Source organism: Lonchura striata, chromosome 3 (genome assembly GCF_050655825.1).
Source record: "Lonchura striata isolate lonStrDom1 chromosome 3, ASM5065582v1, whole genome shotgun sequence".
In the NCBI taxonomy this organism is placed as follows: Eukaryota; Metazoa; Chordata; class Aves; order Passeriformes; family Estrildidae; genus Lonchura; species Lonchura striata.
The window spans coordinates 9,448,133-9,462,485 of record NC_140705.1 but is presented as its reverse complement, the minus strand read 5'-3'; the positions used below and the strand labels follow the sequence as shown (position 1 = coordinate 9,462,485).

The 14,353-nt window shown below is 36.8% G+C and overlaps 1 protein-coding gene across 1 annotated transcript in view; it reads right to left on the bottom strand.

Annotated features, from left to right (window-relative positions):
• Positions 1–1,558: 1,558 nt before the first annotated feature.
• Positions 1,559–14,353, bottom strand: part of APOB (apolipoprotein B) — a 35,055-nt gene continuing 22,260 nt past the window's right edge. Inside the window, 6 exon segments of the mRNA XM_021525334.4 lie at positions 1,559–1,823; positions 1,826–1,925; positions 1,927–3,537; positions 4,585–4,768; positions 5,755–5,869; positions 6,320–13,900. Of these exon segments, the coding sequence (XP_021381009.3) occupies positions 1,726–1,823; positions 1,826–1,925; positions 1,927–3,537; positions 4,585–4,768; positions 5,755–5,869; positions 6,320–13,900 (9,689 nt within the window). The 3' untranslated portion in view covers positions 1,559–1,725.

The window sequence follows — 14,353 nt, the reverse complement described above, 5'->3', positions numbered from 1 at the left end:
ACAGGGTTGTTTGTCATGACGAAGGGAAGCAACAATCAGTCAGTGTCCAAGAAATCTGGTTGTGCTTAAACATTTGTGAAATTCAGGGAAATGAATTGTGCAATCTGACATCCAATAAAGATCAGGTGACCAATAGGCTTCAGTTTTCTTGTGAATGAAGGTAAAAGGGCTCTGCAGCCTGCATTTTTTTACTGGGATGCTCAGTAGAACATGTAAACAGGGATTTTTATACCTTTGGTTCCCATGGGCAGGGCAACATATGCAGATTAGTTCTATTCAGAATCAAAACATATTTTATAGTTCACAGGAGACTATCTCTTATTCTGAGAATTTTTGCTGTAATTGTGATGGCTGAAAGCTCTGAAGAGAAAATGGATTTACCTTACTTTCTAAGAGATAACCACTTGCTGACAGCTAGATAGGTGTGTGTATAATACCATGCTTGTGAGATTCTGATTTCTGCATTAAAGATAAGACTCTGATAAGAATCTGATGACAATCATTACTGATGAAGTTACTCAGGTAATAATATTATCTATCAATAGGGATATCAAAATCTGGGTGCTCCATTGCTTCATGTGTCATGCCAAGGAATAAAAACAGATTCTCTGTTTTCCCATTAATGAACAAGCAAGAACCATATTACAGAGTGAACTGATTGTATCAAAACAGACATGTGCACAAACTTTCTAGTGTTGTTTGTCAAAAAGTTTATTCTCAAAGAGGCAACATTATTTCAGCCCGAGCAATGCATTTCTCTAGGACTGTCTATATAGTACACCACTGCAGCTCAACATATTTTTCACTTAAAAACAGTCTTATTTTGTGAGGAACTTCTTCCGCATCATAAATTCACCTTTTAAACTGAGAATTCATTTAAATTGTCTAGGCTTCTCCCTAAGAGGGGAAAACTTTTTGACTCCCATCATATACAGTGATGTCCATGAAACTTTGACACTTAACTAAACTCATAATAAGTAAAACGTAGATAATTTAAAGTGAAACCAGAAATATAATGGGGAAACAGGTGAGAAAACCCTATATTTCTGAAATATAAATTAGCCAGTAGAAAGAAAACTAATATAAAATTTTTGGCATAGTTGTCTGAAAACTGACACAGGCATACATTAATTTTTATGAAAAAAACCTTTGTATTATTATCTGCAATTTTCCAGGAGTCAGATTTCTATGTTTCTGCATATTTCTATGTTAATTTTCATTTTTTGATGCCATTTTTAAGAATTTACAATTTTTTTGAATTCATTTTTTTATACATGCTCTTTTCCTTACTTATCTATTAAGGTATCAGGAGTCTGGGAATTAGATGTGTTTCCAAGTCTTCCTTCAACTGGCTTATGAATGTGACCTTTACCTTAAAACCTGTTTATTCTATGTATTCCATAGCTTTTGAGACTATTTACAATATGCATTGCACATTATTAACTTGGTCCAACATATTGTGAAATTACAGGAAAGACTAACTTTCCATTGACCTTGAAAATGGTTGGATTAAGCCTTATGCTTCAAGTAAAAATAGTTGCAATGAATGACACAAAAATGTAATAAAGAACTCATTTATTAAGCTTATTAAAATAACCTAGCGTAGATTATCAAGTTTTCATTTACAAATTCAGATTCAAACATATATACCTGAAGCTCCAGTATACTGATTGCTGTTATATTTAAATACATTTTGGTAGAAACTTGTTACTTCTACATGCCCATTCAGGTGTTCATGAGCTGCTGAATATTTTCCATAATCTCCTGAGGACTCACTTGTTCAGTATCAAGTTGTTCATTAGTGAAGTGTTGCATTTCTTGGAGCCTTTCTCAATACCTTGCTGAATCAGTATGTGTGTCATTTCCACTTTATTCCAGAGTGCCTGTCTGCTTTTTTGGGGTATTTGGTAAATGGATTGCCTGTCACATGGGCACCTGTATACTAAGCTCTCCTTGACGAACAGCTACATATGGCTTTATGCTCTCAGCTGTTATTTGCTCAAGCCAGCGAAGAAGCTCTGAGAGATACTGCAGGAAAGCAGAGTAATTTTCTATAGTTAGATCAATTAACCTTTTGGCTTCACTGATTAGCTTTTCTTGGGACTGACTAAGCTGCCCATAGATCTCACGGAGTTTTTCTTTAAGTTGCTTGTTATATTCATTGATTTTCCTCTTAGCAGCTGCAGACCAATATCGGATTTTTTCCTGAGCAGCAGATGAGAGTTCCATGATCTTCTGTTTTCCTTTTCCTTCAATATCAGTTATAAGGCCATAATATTCCTCACTGTAGATTTCCACCAATTCTCTTACTTGGTCTGTCAGGCGTGTAGCAATGCCAGCAAGATCTCCAACATACTGGTTGTGCCAATCTGTGAGAAGATCTATGATATTCTTCAGCCATCCCAATACTTTGTCTTCCACCTCATAGTATGTCACTGACAATCCAAGTCTAATTGAATCAAAATATTCCTCCCGCAATGACTTTATGTAGAGGAGCAACTGGTGCAGCTTTTTTGAAAGGTCCTGGAATGTCTTCTGGCTAAAGTCTTTGAACTGAGAAATGTATTTTTTAACATCTTTTGTCAAGGATCTCAGCTTCTGGGCAAAGTCTGAAGCCATTACATCTTTGTAGAGCTGTTGTGTTTCGACTTTGATGTCTTCAAAAGTTTTGGATTGCAAGCTTCTAACCATTTCTTCCATCTTCTGAAAAACTTGTTGCACTGCTTGTTTCAGTTGCTTCAGCCTTCCTGCAAAGTCAGCTTCCTGAAGAGTAGCAAATATCTGCCTGATTTTGTTCTGCAAATCTTTCAGCATTCCTTTAATTTGATCAAGTACATTACGGCCTCTAAGAATTGTTCCAGAAGCAGGAAGTCTGACTTCCAGCTCATTGATAGCTGCGATCAAGGCATCAAAGTACTCCTGAAGTTTTGAAAGGCATACATCAGCAGTTTTTGCTACCTTCTCTGTAGTCATGAGGTATATTTCTGCACCACTGTACTTTTCAGACAACCCAGGGACCTGAAATTTTGTAGTTTTCAGGAATTCAGTGGCTGAGTCAATTACGTGTTTTATTTTCTGGTGGTACTCTTCTATTATGTCAATTAAAACATTTAAAAGTTCTGCTTTTATTCTTTGATAGTCAAACAGTTCAGCCTGATCTGCTGCTCTTCGATAAAGCCGTTTAGCTTTGAACTTCAGCTCCTGATATTTGTCAGAGGCCTCATTGGCAGCTGTGCGAAGCTGAGCATCTATTTCATCTATTTGATTTGCAGCAAAAGTGTATGCTTTTTCAGCATTATTCTGCATTATATTCTTCATCTTTAAGGTGGCAGCACTAATTTCCAGTCCCATATGCTCCTTATGGTACCGATTAACATACCTATAGACTGCATTTGTCATTTTAGGCACTCTTTCTTTCAGACCCAACAACAAGTCTTTGGCAGCATCCTCGTTCCAGTTGAATTTCATCTGAATCTGGTCAGGTTCTTTGAGGGATATCTCACCTTTTAGTATATCAATGTCGTTCTGGGGAGCAGACTGAAAATACAAAATGGGGTAAGAAAACTCCAATATTAGTTATGAGCATATTTTAACATTCTCATTATTGCATCTTTAATTTTAAAATTTATTAAGATAAGCACTCTCCAATTTTTTGTCCACTGTCTGTTTGCTGTCTGTTTTCTCTCATCTTGAAATATTATCTTGGAAGAAATTATCTCGTACCAAGCTACTTCAAGCTTCTTCAAAGTGCAAGACTAGAACACAACTTAGTCTGGCCTTTAATATCTGACTCCAAATAAGATTTTTCCTTTGTATTAAATGCCTATCATATCTCATAAGGCAGGTGAATTATTTGGGAAAATGAGCCTTCTACTCATTCCCAAAATCAATTAAAGTGAATTCAAAAAGCATATTTTTATTTTTTTTATTAGAGGATTTAATTTTGTAATCATTTAAATAAATGAGATAATTCAGACAGTTACTCAGAGTACTTAATAAATCCTCAAATGAGAATATATTTACATGTATATTTTTTCCATTTTTATAATAATAAATAGTGAATTATGAGCTGCTTCTGATCCTTAAATTAGTATAATTTTGTAAGGTAAGATTTTAATTCAGAAATTATTGTAGTATGCCAATAATAAGAGCATGTATTGTAACATATGAATGGATTAAAAAAGGCACTTCACAGACAGTCTGACCTATTCTAGTCACCTTATTCTTATAATGGTCACTTATGCAGTAATTCGAAGTAGCCTGATGGCTATCTAATAAACCTGATGGGTAGTTTATCTAAAACTGACTTTGTACATTCTTCCCTTTCAGTGGGTGTGCCTTCTTGACCATAAGAGATGGAAAAAAAAAAAACCTATGTGAAGGAGTTGAAAACACCTCTTTACATAGATATTATTTTTAGTACTGGAAAGGCCAGTGTAGGAAATAAAACCTTTAATTATAATATAGTTTTTATTTGTTGGCTAATTTATAGCTCAACATAAAAACACACACAAAATTTAAAAGGGAACTTTTTCTCTGACCACATAAAACATTTTTGCTTTTCACTGCTAATATCAAGCTTACCTGAGTTTGGTAGTAAACTCTGGCAAGGAGAGTTTCATCGGCCACTTCCACGAGATAAGCAAGGGTCCCAGCTGAGGGTGAGGATACTGAGCCGAATGATTTCCTTTCATTCTCTTGGTAACGCACATGAACATCTGTGAAAGTTGGGCTGATGATGTCTAGTGATAAACTGTCCTCTGCTTCCCTGCAACCACAGTAAATACACAGCTATGAAGCAATGCAGAAAGCACAAGCCCAATGCTGTATGTCTGAACCTAGTACCACCTATAATTTCACATAGATATAGATATAGACATAGATATAGACATAGATATAGACATAGATATAGATATAGATAGATATAGATATAGATATAGATATAGATATAGATATAGATATAGATATAGATATAGATATAGATATAGATATAGATATAGATATAGATATAGATATAGATATAGATATAGATATAGATATAGATATAGATAGATATAGATATAGATATAGATAGATATAGATAGATATAGATATGTGTAAGTAAACAATACCTTTATGATGAAAAGACACATTCAAAACTTCATGTCACTCCAATTTTCCCATTTTAGATAAAACTATATTGAGCTTTGACGTGAATTTTCATTAAATTAGGGCAGGTAAACAAAACCTCTTGCTGTACCATGGTCAGCTTTCTACAGATTTCTACAAACTGACTGCAATTTTTTCACCAACACAAGTATAGGTATAATTGTTTATCTACATTTGTACTTGCCTTCACTGATTCTGTCCCTTGGATATATCAACACAACACATACAGATCGAGACAGGCAGTAAGAGAGCCAAGTCTAATCCCTGGTGTGAGCACTTGGGAATAAAAATTACTCTGTACTGGCTTGTGGTGACAGAGGGAACCACTGGGAAGAAACCTAACTACATTGATGGTTAGATCTAGAACTGCTCTGATTATAAAATACTGTGTTTATGGTTTTCTGACGTGGGGCTGGTGAGAAAAGCTTTTCTAGAAACCCTGAGGGAACAGCTTTGAAGTTACCTTGAGGGGGAAAAGGGCACAGTCAATAAAGGCAAGGTAGATATACATACTGCAAAGCATGCTGTGACATCAGAGATCAAAGCAACAACACATCATTTGCAATTATGTGTATTATAAATTATGTTATTAGAGCAAATCTTTACCAAACTCCTGAAATAGTTAGATTCTCCTGGTAGTTTGCACTCAGGTCACGATGTGAAAAGCTGCCAGTTATCTTCATAACAAACACACCTTCTTTATATTCATAGTTTGAAACAACTGTGAAAAAGATTTCAAATGTGTGTATTACCAACAAAAAATGCAAAAGACATATACAGTTGTATGTTAGATGGCCAGTTGTGGGGTATTGCACTGATATGTCAAATTATGCTTCAAGAAACTGAATGCCCATAATGTCCCAAATAAAACAACATGAAAACATTTGTTTGACTGGAGAATTTTAAAACTCACATTATATCTCAACATGGATGTAACACACACATATATATATATATATATAGTCATTAGTCTTCAGGGTGGCAGACTGGGACTCTGACAGTAATTTATGGAAAAATGCCACTGCTGATAAAAGAAGTATCATTTTACATCAATGCTAATAGACAGAAACACCTTCATATGCAAAGCCCTGGGGAAAAAATATCTGGAAAATCCCAACCTACAATAATTATTTCCCTCAAAATCATGGCATATAGAATTTTAATGTCTTACCATTCAGGTCGTATTCCAGGAATTGCAATGTTGAGCTGCAGGTAGAGTCAATGGAATGTTCAAAAGAGTCCTTCTTATTTGTCAAGTCTGCTCTCCAGGTGACATTGTACAAAGGGGAAACAACTTTGAAAGATCCAGTCAAGGCACCAAATGATGGGATGTAAATTCCAGCAGGCAACAATATTTTCAGAGGGGGGATCTCAATTTTCTGTTCAGGAATGGTAATTGTAGGCATTTCAAAATCTGCAATTTTATTAGCTACTTCGTCTAGATCTACAGAGAAACTGCCAAATGAAACATTCTTTGGTAAAGTGAATTGAGACATAGCTATTTGGTATTCAGGTATTGTCACCTCAAAAAATGGCATTTTATATTCTTCTAATGTAATATAATTTGCTCCTACATCCACTTTGGGGAATCTTAGTTTTGGCAGTGTGGGTAAATGGACATCAAATGGCATTGAGCTTAGTGTCTGTGGAATTTTTATGTTGCGCAAGTCAATGGTGTATGCTGGGACCTGGAGAGTGGTGAAAGGAAGGCTGAACTCTGGAGTGCTGAGGACAGGGCTTGGAGCCTTTAGGTGCAACCCAGGAACAGTGACAGTGAAGCCATCGGTCAGCTTATTCACAGGTATGGGGAAAAAGTAACCATCCTCACTCTTGGTGTACACGAGGGATGCCGAGCCATTAATGTACTGTTTCCTGTCAGCACTGGTAGTGACATCCAGCTTCAAAATATCCCACAAGCTCTTCTCAGAAATGGGACACTTGATAACTTTGAGGAATTCCATGTATCCTTCCAAAGATCCAGAAATAACAAATTTTGCCTCTGAGTTTTCATTTGATAACTGCATATCATGACTGAGAGATAGTGAGTGAATTTGGCCTTCACCCTTCCAGCCAGCTTTCTGGTTTGCAGGACTGATTTTCACTACAACAGCTTCATTAACTGATGCCATGCCCAGGTAGGGATTTGGCTGAATGGCTTGAATCTGAAGATCTGCTGATACATCCCAAGGAGCCAGCTCTAAAGTTGCTTTGCATCTCTGAGTCCCCGTTGTTGTGAAATGAGATGTACATCGTGCATAATTCTTCCCATTGTGCTCCCAGACTGCATAAATACGACGGGCAGATGCTTCAACTGCAAGTAATTCTTTGATTTCAATGATCCAGAGTCCATCTGCTTTAGAGTGGGCCTCGAATCTGAGGGATGACCGAGCTCCATTAGCATTTAAATAGGCATTTGCCTCATGGTCTACACTCCCAGAAAATGCATTTCCAGTGTAAAATACTCCATCAATATCCCCAGTTGTAGAAGATTCTACTGATATGTAATATGTAAGGGTCTCTAAAGCAAATTTGTGAGCAATTTCTCCCTTAGCACTGGTACCATATTTGGGAGCATTAAAATCATATATTAATTTTACCCCTGAGGAAAGAGTGGGTTTAGATTTTGTATTTCCAGAAAGTTCTTGGCTGAAATTCATTTTTAAAACTGGTGTGTCAAATTCTATATTTGTTTCCACAGAAGCTTCCATGATCCTCTTTAAGAGAGTAATAGTGCTATCATGGTTTCCTCCTAGATATTTGTTATTACTCAGGGACAATGCTGTGGCCAGCTTCAATCCCCTTTTTCTTGTAAAACTTGTTGAACCATCCAGCTTAAATTGCAGAGCCTCAATGACAGAAGAGGATGAGACACTAAGATGTCCAACAATATCTGTCTGATTGAAAAGCCCAGCATTTGCAGTTAAAGTGATTACACTGGATTTAAATGAGAAATCATAAGTAATGTTGCCCATGGCAGGAACTAAGATGTTGTTTGCTGAGCTGTTGATTCTGAATCTAGGAAGCTTTAGAGTGCGTAGATCCTGGGGGATATGAAGGACTGGAAGCTCAAAAGAAGGTACGACTAATGTGTAAGATGGAACTGAAAAGCCAATTATTGGGACTGTAAATCCTCTTGTGCTTACTTCTTTTGGAAGCGTGAGACCAAAGGCTGGCATCTCGGCAGTGAAAGGAGAAACTTCAATATTCACAACTGGAATGGTGTATCCTGGAATCGTGAGGGTCCGTGGTATTTTGTTCAGTGATGTTTGTATTTTGTATTTGTCCAGTTTTGTTTTGGCTTCATTATATGACTTTGTAAGAAAATCTAAAGCTGCATTTCTCCCTTTCTCAAAATGCTTGTTGAATAAAAGGATGTTCTTATTAAGTACTTCATACACTTTTGCTAAAGGAAGTGGGATTGCATGCATGTCTTTGTTTTTCTCATACTGAGCATTAAAATTTAAATCAAAGGATTGTCTTGTTGTCTTCAATAATTCCTTCAGGCCTACTTGTTCCCACAGTGAATAATCTTTCAGCTGAGGAGTTCTGATTCCAGTGTAGGGAATCTGAATCTGAGGAATGCTTAGAGGAATGTTTAGGAAGTCCAGGTTGGCATCTCCATTCATTTCAATATGAGCTTCAATTCTGTCATCATTGCTGCCAGCAGATATATTATGGGAATACCTGTACTGATTGAATCTGCCAGTAGCTTGCCAGTTGACCTGATGTACAGAAGGACTGAGGGTAAAGCCATAGTTATTCAGGAAGTCAATTTTGCCAGTTAGTTTCATTGGGAAGCTGATTTTCACATTTCCATCATTGTTTGCTGCAAGATGAATTTCAGAAAGGTTTGCAATGAAGGAAAGATCATTATTTACATTTCCAGTAATCCGTCCATGGAGCCGAGCATTGTGAGAGCCTGTTAATTCTACTTTCATTTCTAGAAGCTCTCCTGTGCCTTGCACATTGAGAAGGCTACGTCCCACACGCTGAGACTCAATTTCAGACTGAATCTGAAGCACTGCAGACATTAAGGAATGACATTCATATTTCATAGCTTGGTTGACTTTCAGATACTTATCATTTATTCTGTTGTTGGCAGAAAATGTAATACTGGGGCCTTCAATCTTGAAAGTGGCAAGTGAATCATGAGTGCCTTCATCAGAGAAATTAGGTGAAGCCCATTTCCAGTTTCCTTTACCAGCAGAGGTAAATGATATGTATCCTGCTTCTACCTCTGTTGTCATGTTATTGATCAGATCAGCCTGGCTGGAGAAATCAGCTTGTGGAATATTCAGTCTGTGAGAATATGCCATTCCACTCTGCATCCAAATTTTTCTTTGCAGCTTGACCATGAAATTATTCTGTAGTTCTACTGAATTTTTCTTTGTATTTAAGTTTGCTCTAGTTTCAGCTTCTCCTTCTACCGAGGTCCCTAAAAATACAACTTCATTGGTGTGATCAACTTTAAGGAACCTATGGTTGACTTTCATGGCATTTTTAAGGTTCAGCTGCTTCATGTCAGGAGCCAGGAGACGTGAATCTGCAATAATACTAAAAACTAGGAAGTCTAATTTGGATGTTGTTTGAGCTGAAATGGAGGTAACAAATTCTGGACTGTTTGCAGATGTTGTGGTATTACGAAGCTCAGCTTGTGTAGACAGTGTGAAGAATGGAGAGGTGACTCTGAAAGCACCAGACAACTTGCCAAATGTAGGGACAGTCACAGTATGTGGAATACGTGGGAGCTGGAACTCTGGTATCTTCATGTTAGGAATCCGGAGCTGATTTAGATTTAGCTTTGGAATCAATAATTCTGGTATTTGAAACTGAGGCATGTGTATTTCTGGGAAAGAAATGTCAGAAAAAGGCATATCTCTCATCTTCAGATCTTTCAAATAGACATCGATAGATGGGAACTGAAATTCTGCAGACATGAATTTGTCTATTGTTCTCACAATCAGAAGCTTAACTTCAATCAAGTCAATTGTGAAGGAAGGAATTTGAAAGGTATTTAGAATTTTAAATTCTGGGGTAGTAAATTTCATTGGGATTTTCATGTCTTTTAGTCTCTTAATATTGATTTCATAGGAGGGGATACGGAGATCAGTCAGTGGGACAATGAATTCTGGTGTTTGAAATGTTGCTTCCCGAAGACTTCGGAGACTAACCTCAAAGGCAGGTATAGTGACTATAACTGTCCTGATTTCAGGAACTTTAAATCCAGTTTCAACAAACTGTTTTACATTTTCAGCCCAATTTTTTAGATCATACTCTTCAGCCAATGCAGTGATTTTTTTGGAAGCTGTGTTCCATTGGTCAGAGATGTATACGACAACTGAATTGTAGAATTGGCTTATCTTCTGAAGACACCACTGGAGTTCCTGAGAGATATCCATTTCAGAAATCCTCTCTCGCAGGTCTTCCAGATATTCATTTACCTTGGCTTTGAGATTAGCAAATGTTGTTGAGTCTATGAGCTCCCTGAGCCAGTTAATTACTGCAGCAAGCTTCGTGCTCTTTAGTTGTTCCATGTATTTTGAAATCACAGATCTAAAGTCTCTTATATACTGTTTCAGTGCTTCAGCTTTCTGTGGAAGTTCTAGATTTCTGAGTTCCTCATTTATTTTTTGAGTCACTTCTCGAATTTTGTTATTTGTGTCGTCTACAAATTGGTCATAATCAAAAGCCTTGAGCTTTTTAACAACCACATCAAGGAACTTGTTGACTTGCTTTATCATCTTTTCATAATCAAAGGTTTGCACTTTCTTGACAGCATCATCAACAAAAGCAACAACTTTATCAAAGCATGACTTCATATCAACATTTTGCAGGTAGATGGTCAGTTTCTGGACTGTTTCTTTTATTCTGTATGTTTTAAGCAGTTCTATCATTCTGTCAATTAAAAAATATATCTGCTTATCAATTTCATATTTTATAATAAATTTGTGCATATGACCCCGGAAAGCGCTGATCTTCTCAGATAATTCATATTCCTCTATCCAATTTAGAATAAAGTCTTTGATTTGTTCGATAATTTCATTGATTTTTTTGATTGGCAAAGATTGCTTAAATTTTTCTAAACATTCTTTAGCATCAAACTCTTTAATCTGTAGTTTCAAATTTTCCACAACGCTTCTGACATCGATATTCTGAATCTGAATCTTGAGTAATTCTAGGTTTTCCTGAATTTTAGCTGTAATCCCATACTCATCATCAACATTTTTAATCCAAGCCAAAATGCTGCTTCCGATTTTGTTAAGATCATATTTTTGGAAAAAAATCTGCAATTTTTCAATGATGTTGATTACAGTTGTTCTTACCTGATATTTGTTATCTAGAGTTGTCATTGTTTCAACTATTTGATCAAGAAGCTGTGCAATAAGTGCTTTAATGTCGTACTGCTCATAACTGTCCTTGATGTACTGCTCAACTTTTATCAGATAAATCTGCAGCTGAGACAGTATTTCTTGAAGATTGTCCAGGGCTTTTTCCAGCATCATTTGGAGATCATCAGATGTTATTCTGTAGTCCTTTGTGAAAGCAACAAAATTATTTTTCATGCTGCTAACTTTGCCTTTGATATCTAATTTGTCCATGTAATCGTTAATGTCCTCTGGCAGTTTGTTCAAAGTTGCCTTGTATTTTTTCATGTGTTGTTCTATGTCTATGTTCTTCAGATAACTTTGTATGGCCTGCAGAGTGGATAGAATGGTGCCTCTGAGTTTTTCAAAGTAAACCGGCAAATTTTCCAGGAAGGGTAGGCTAATAACATGCATATCTTTATTTTTGTCATACTTCACAAAGCCAGAGATGCTGAATTCTTGAGGCTCCGATATGCTGCTCCTGAGACCCAATACATCAATTAAATTAACTTCTTCAGATGTTAATGGTAGTATGACTGATGTGTCCATTACAGAGAGATCTGCTAAAGCTCTTCCATTAAGTTCCACACCGATCTTTTCTGCATTATTGTAAGCGCTGAAAACTTGTGAGTATACATTATTGTTTAGCTGACTTTTCAATTTCCAAGCGCTTGACTGCTCTGATGGAGTAAAAAGAATATGAACTTTGTTGTCAAGTAGGGTAGTGTACCTTCCTCTAGACTTCAAGCTATGGCTGGTAGAGCCTCTGTAATCATGGGAGAAAGTGAAAGCAAGAGGCTCTGCTTTAAACAGCAATTTGCTGTACAAGTCTCCTGTGTGCTCACCCACAGCAACCAGCTTTCCATTAGCATTGGTGTGTACGTCAGCTGTGATGACAAATGGGGCCAGAGTGGAACGCACAGCATTGCTGAAACGGAGAGGTTTGGAATCACAGTTTGTGTTCATGGTAACTGACGAAGAAAGTCCTGCCACATCCAGATGAACTCTGTGACTCACTGCTGCACCTTGAATGTTTGCCACGGTGTCTGTTTTCAGGTCTGCAGTTAGGCCAGCACATGTAAGGGTGTAAGTGTGCCTTATTTCATCTGCTTCATGGGCTCCTCTGACATTGCCACCCAAGTTCATTTTCAGAGGCTCGAGAAGGAGTTCTGCTTTGTTGGAAACTTCCATTTTAGTGTATTTAAGATTATTGCTCAGTTTAGCTGTTAGTGAGCTAGGTTCCAGTTGAAGGTTAAAAACATGTTTGTGGAACTTGTCAAAGCCAAAGCTGTTGTCTAATTTTGAAACAAATGTTAAGGATAAGCCTGGAATATTCAAATCATTTGTGTACTCCAACTTAATCTCTTTGAATGATCCCTGCAAATTATTTGAAAACTTGAGTCCTTCTCTATTAACTCTGAAATTTAAAATATGTTTGTTGTCCATACCCAGAACTGTACTCTGATATTCACTTCCCAGTGTTATTTCTGTTAGGCTCACTCTTCCACCTACATTGAATTTTGCATTGTTTTTCCCATAGCGCCCGGAAGAGGACAGTGACATGGAGCCTCCAGCAGTGTCAAGTTTGGCATTAATTTCACTCTGCATTGCCAAGGGACTAAACTGCACGTTGGTGGTTGCACTGCTGGCTAGACCATATCGATTGACATTGAGTGATGACTTATGTGCAGCTCGATTCTTCTGATCAGTCAGGGAGATATCAGTGTTGAAGACAAGGTCCTGGGAATTGAGAGAACCTGCAAACATGGCAAAATACTGGATTTGCTTGTAAGTGGCTTGGTATTCAGATCGAAGTGCTGCCATCTTCTTTGACAAAATTATTTCAAGCTTATTGACACCTGCAGTATTTTGATACTTCCCATTGGTTTCAGATGACATTTTCAGTTGACTGTTTTCACACTTCAGTGAAGCTGTGTTCTTTAATAGCCCATTTTGTACATCAGAAACTGAAGTAATGGAAAAAGAACCATCACTGTATCTGCCAGATATCTGATTGGTAGCCTGAAGGTGAGAAGAATCCAACTTCAGATTTGATTTGCCTTCTAAAACCCGTCTCTTTTCATTGTATGTGGTAGACAAAGTGTAAATGCTTCTTGCAAACACTGAAGCCACTTCCAGCTGCCCGTCTATTTTGACATTATTGGTATTCATGTTATTTATCTTTTCAGAAACAATATCACTGGAAAATGAAAGCTGAGGACCCAGAGTACTTGATGCTGTAAGTGATAAGGTGTAGTTTGTAAGTGGAATAGGTTCATAACTCTTTCTGCCAGACAGCTTAAAAACTGATGTTAAGACTCTGTGCTTCAGGTGATTTTCATATGCACAGATGAATCCATTTCTGTTATATGATGCTTCTCCAGAACCTTAAATAGGAAAAAAGAGATAAAAGGTAAGTGTGTCTATACCTTTTCATCTTTGGGAACTTGTCTGATGCCACTGAACTTCTATGCCACTGCTTGAATTGCAATTACTGTTATGACATTTTGTTTTAAAGGCCTAAGTGCTTTGGAAAGTACTGACTATTTCAGTAAATATAGCTACTATTTTAATATTTGAAGTTAAAGTTTTGAATTACAAATAAATTAAGTTTCTACACTAGACTACTCTAAATATAATAATGTGAAATGACATAAAATTATGTCACAATTTAAACTTAAATTAAGAAGATGAACTCAAGAATAGCCCATATCTAACATTCCTAGATTTTAGTGTTTATCATGCCTCAGTTATGGTGAGGAGTTTAGAAGAAAATGAAATCAGGTTTTGCTGTTTGAGAACCCAAACTGCAATTTTAGGGGAACTAACTTAAAGATAAC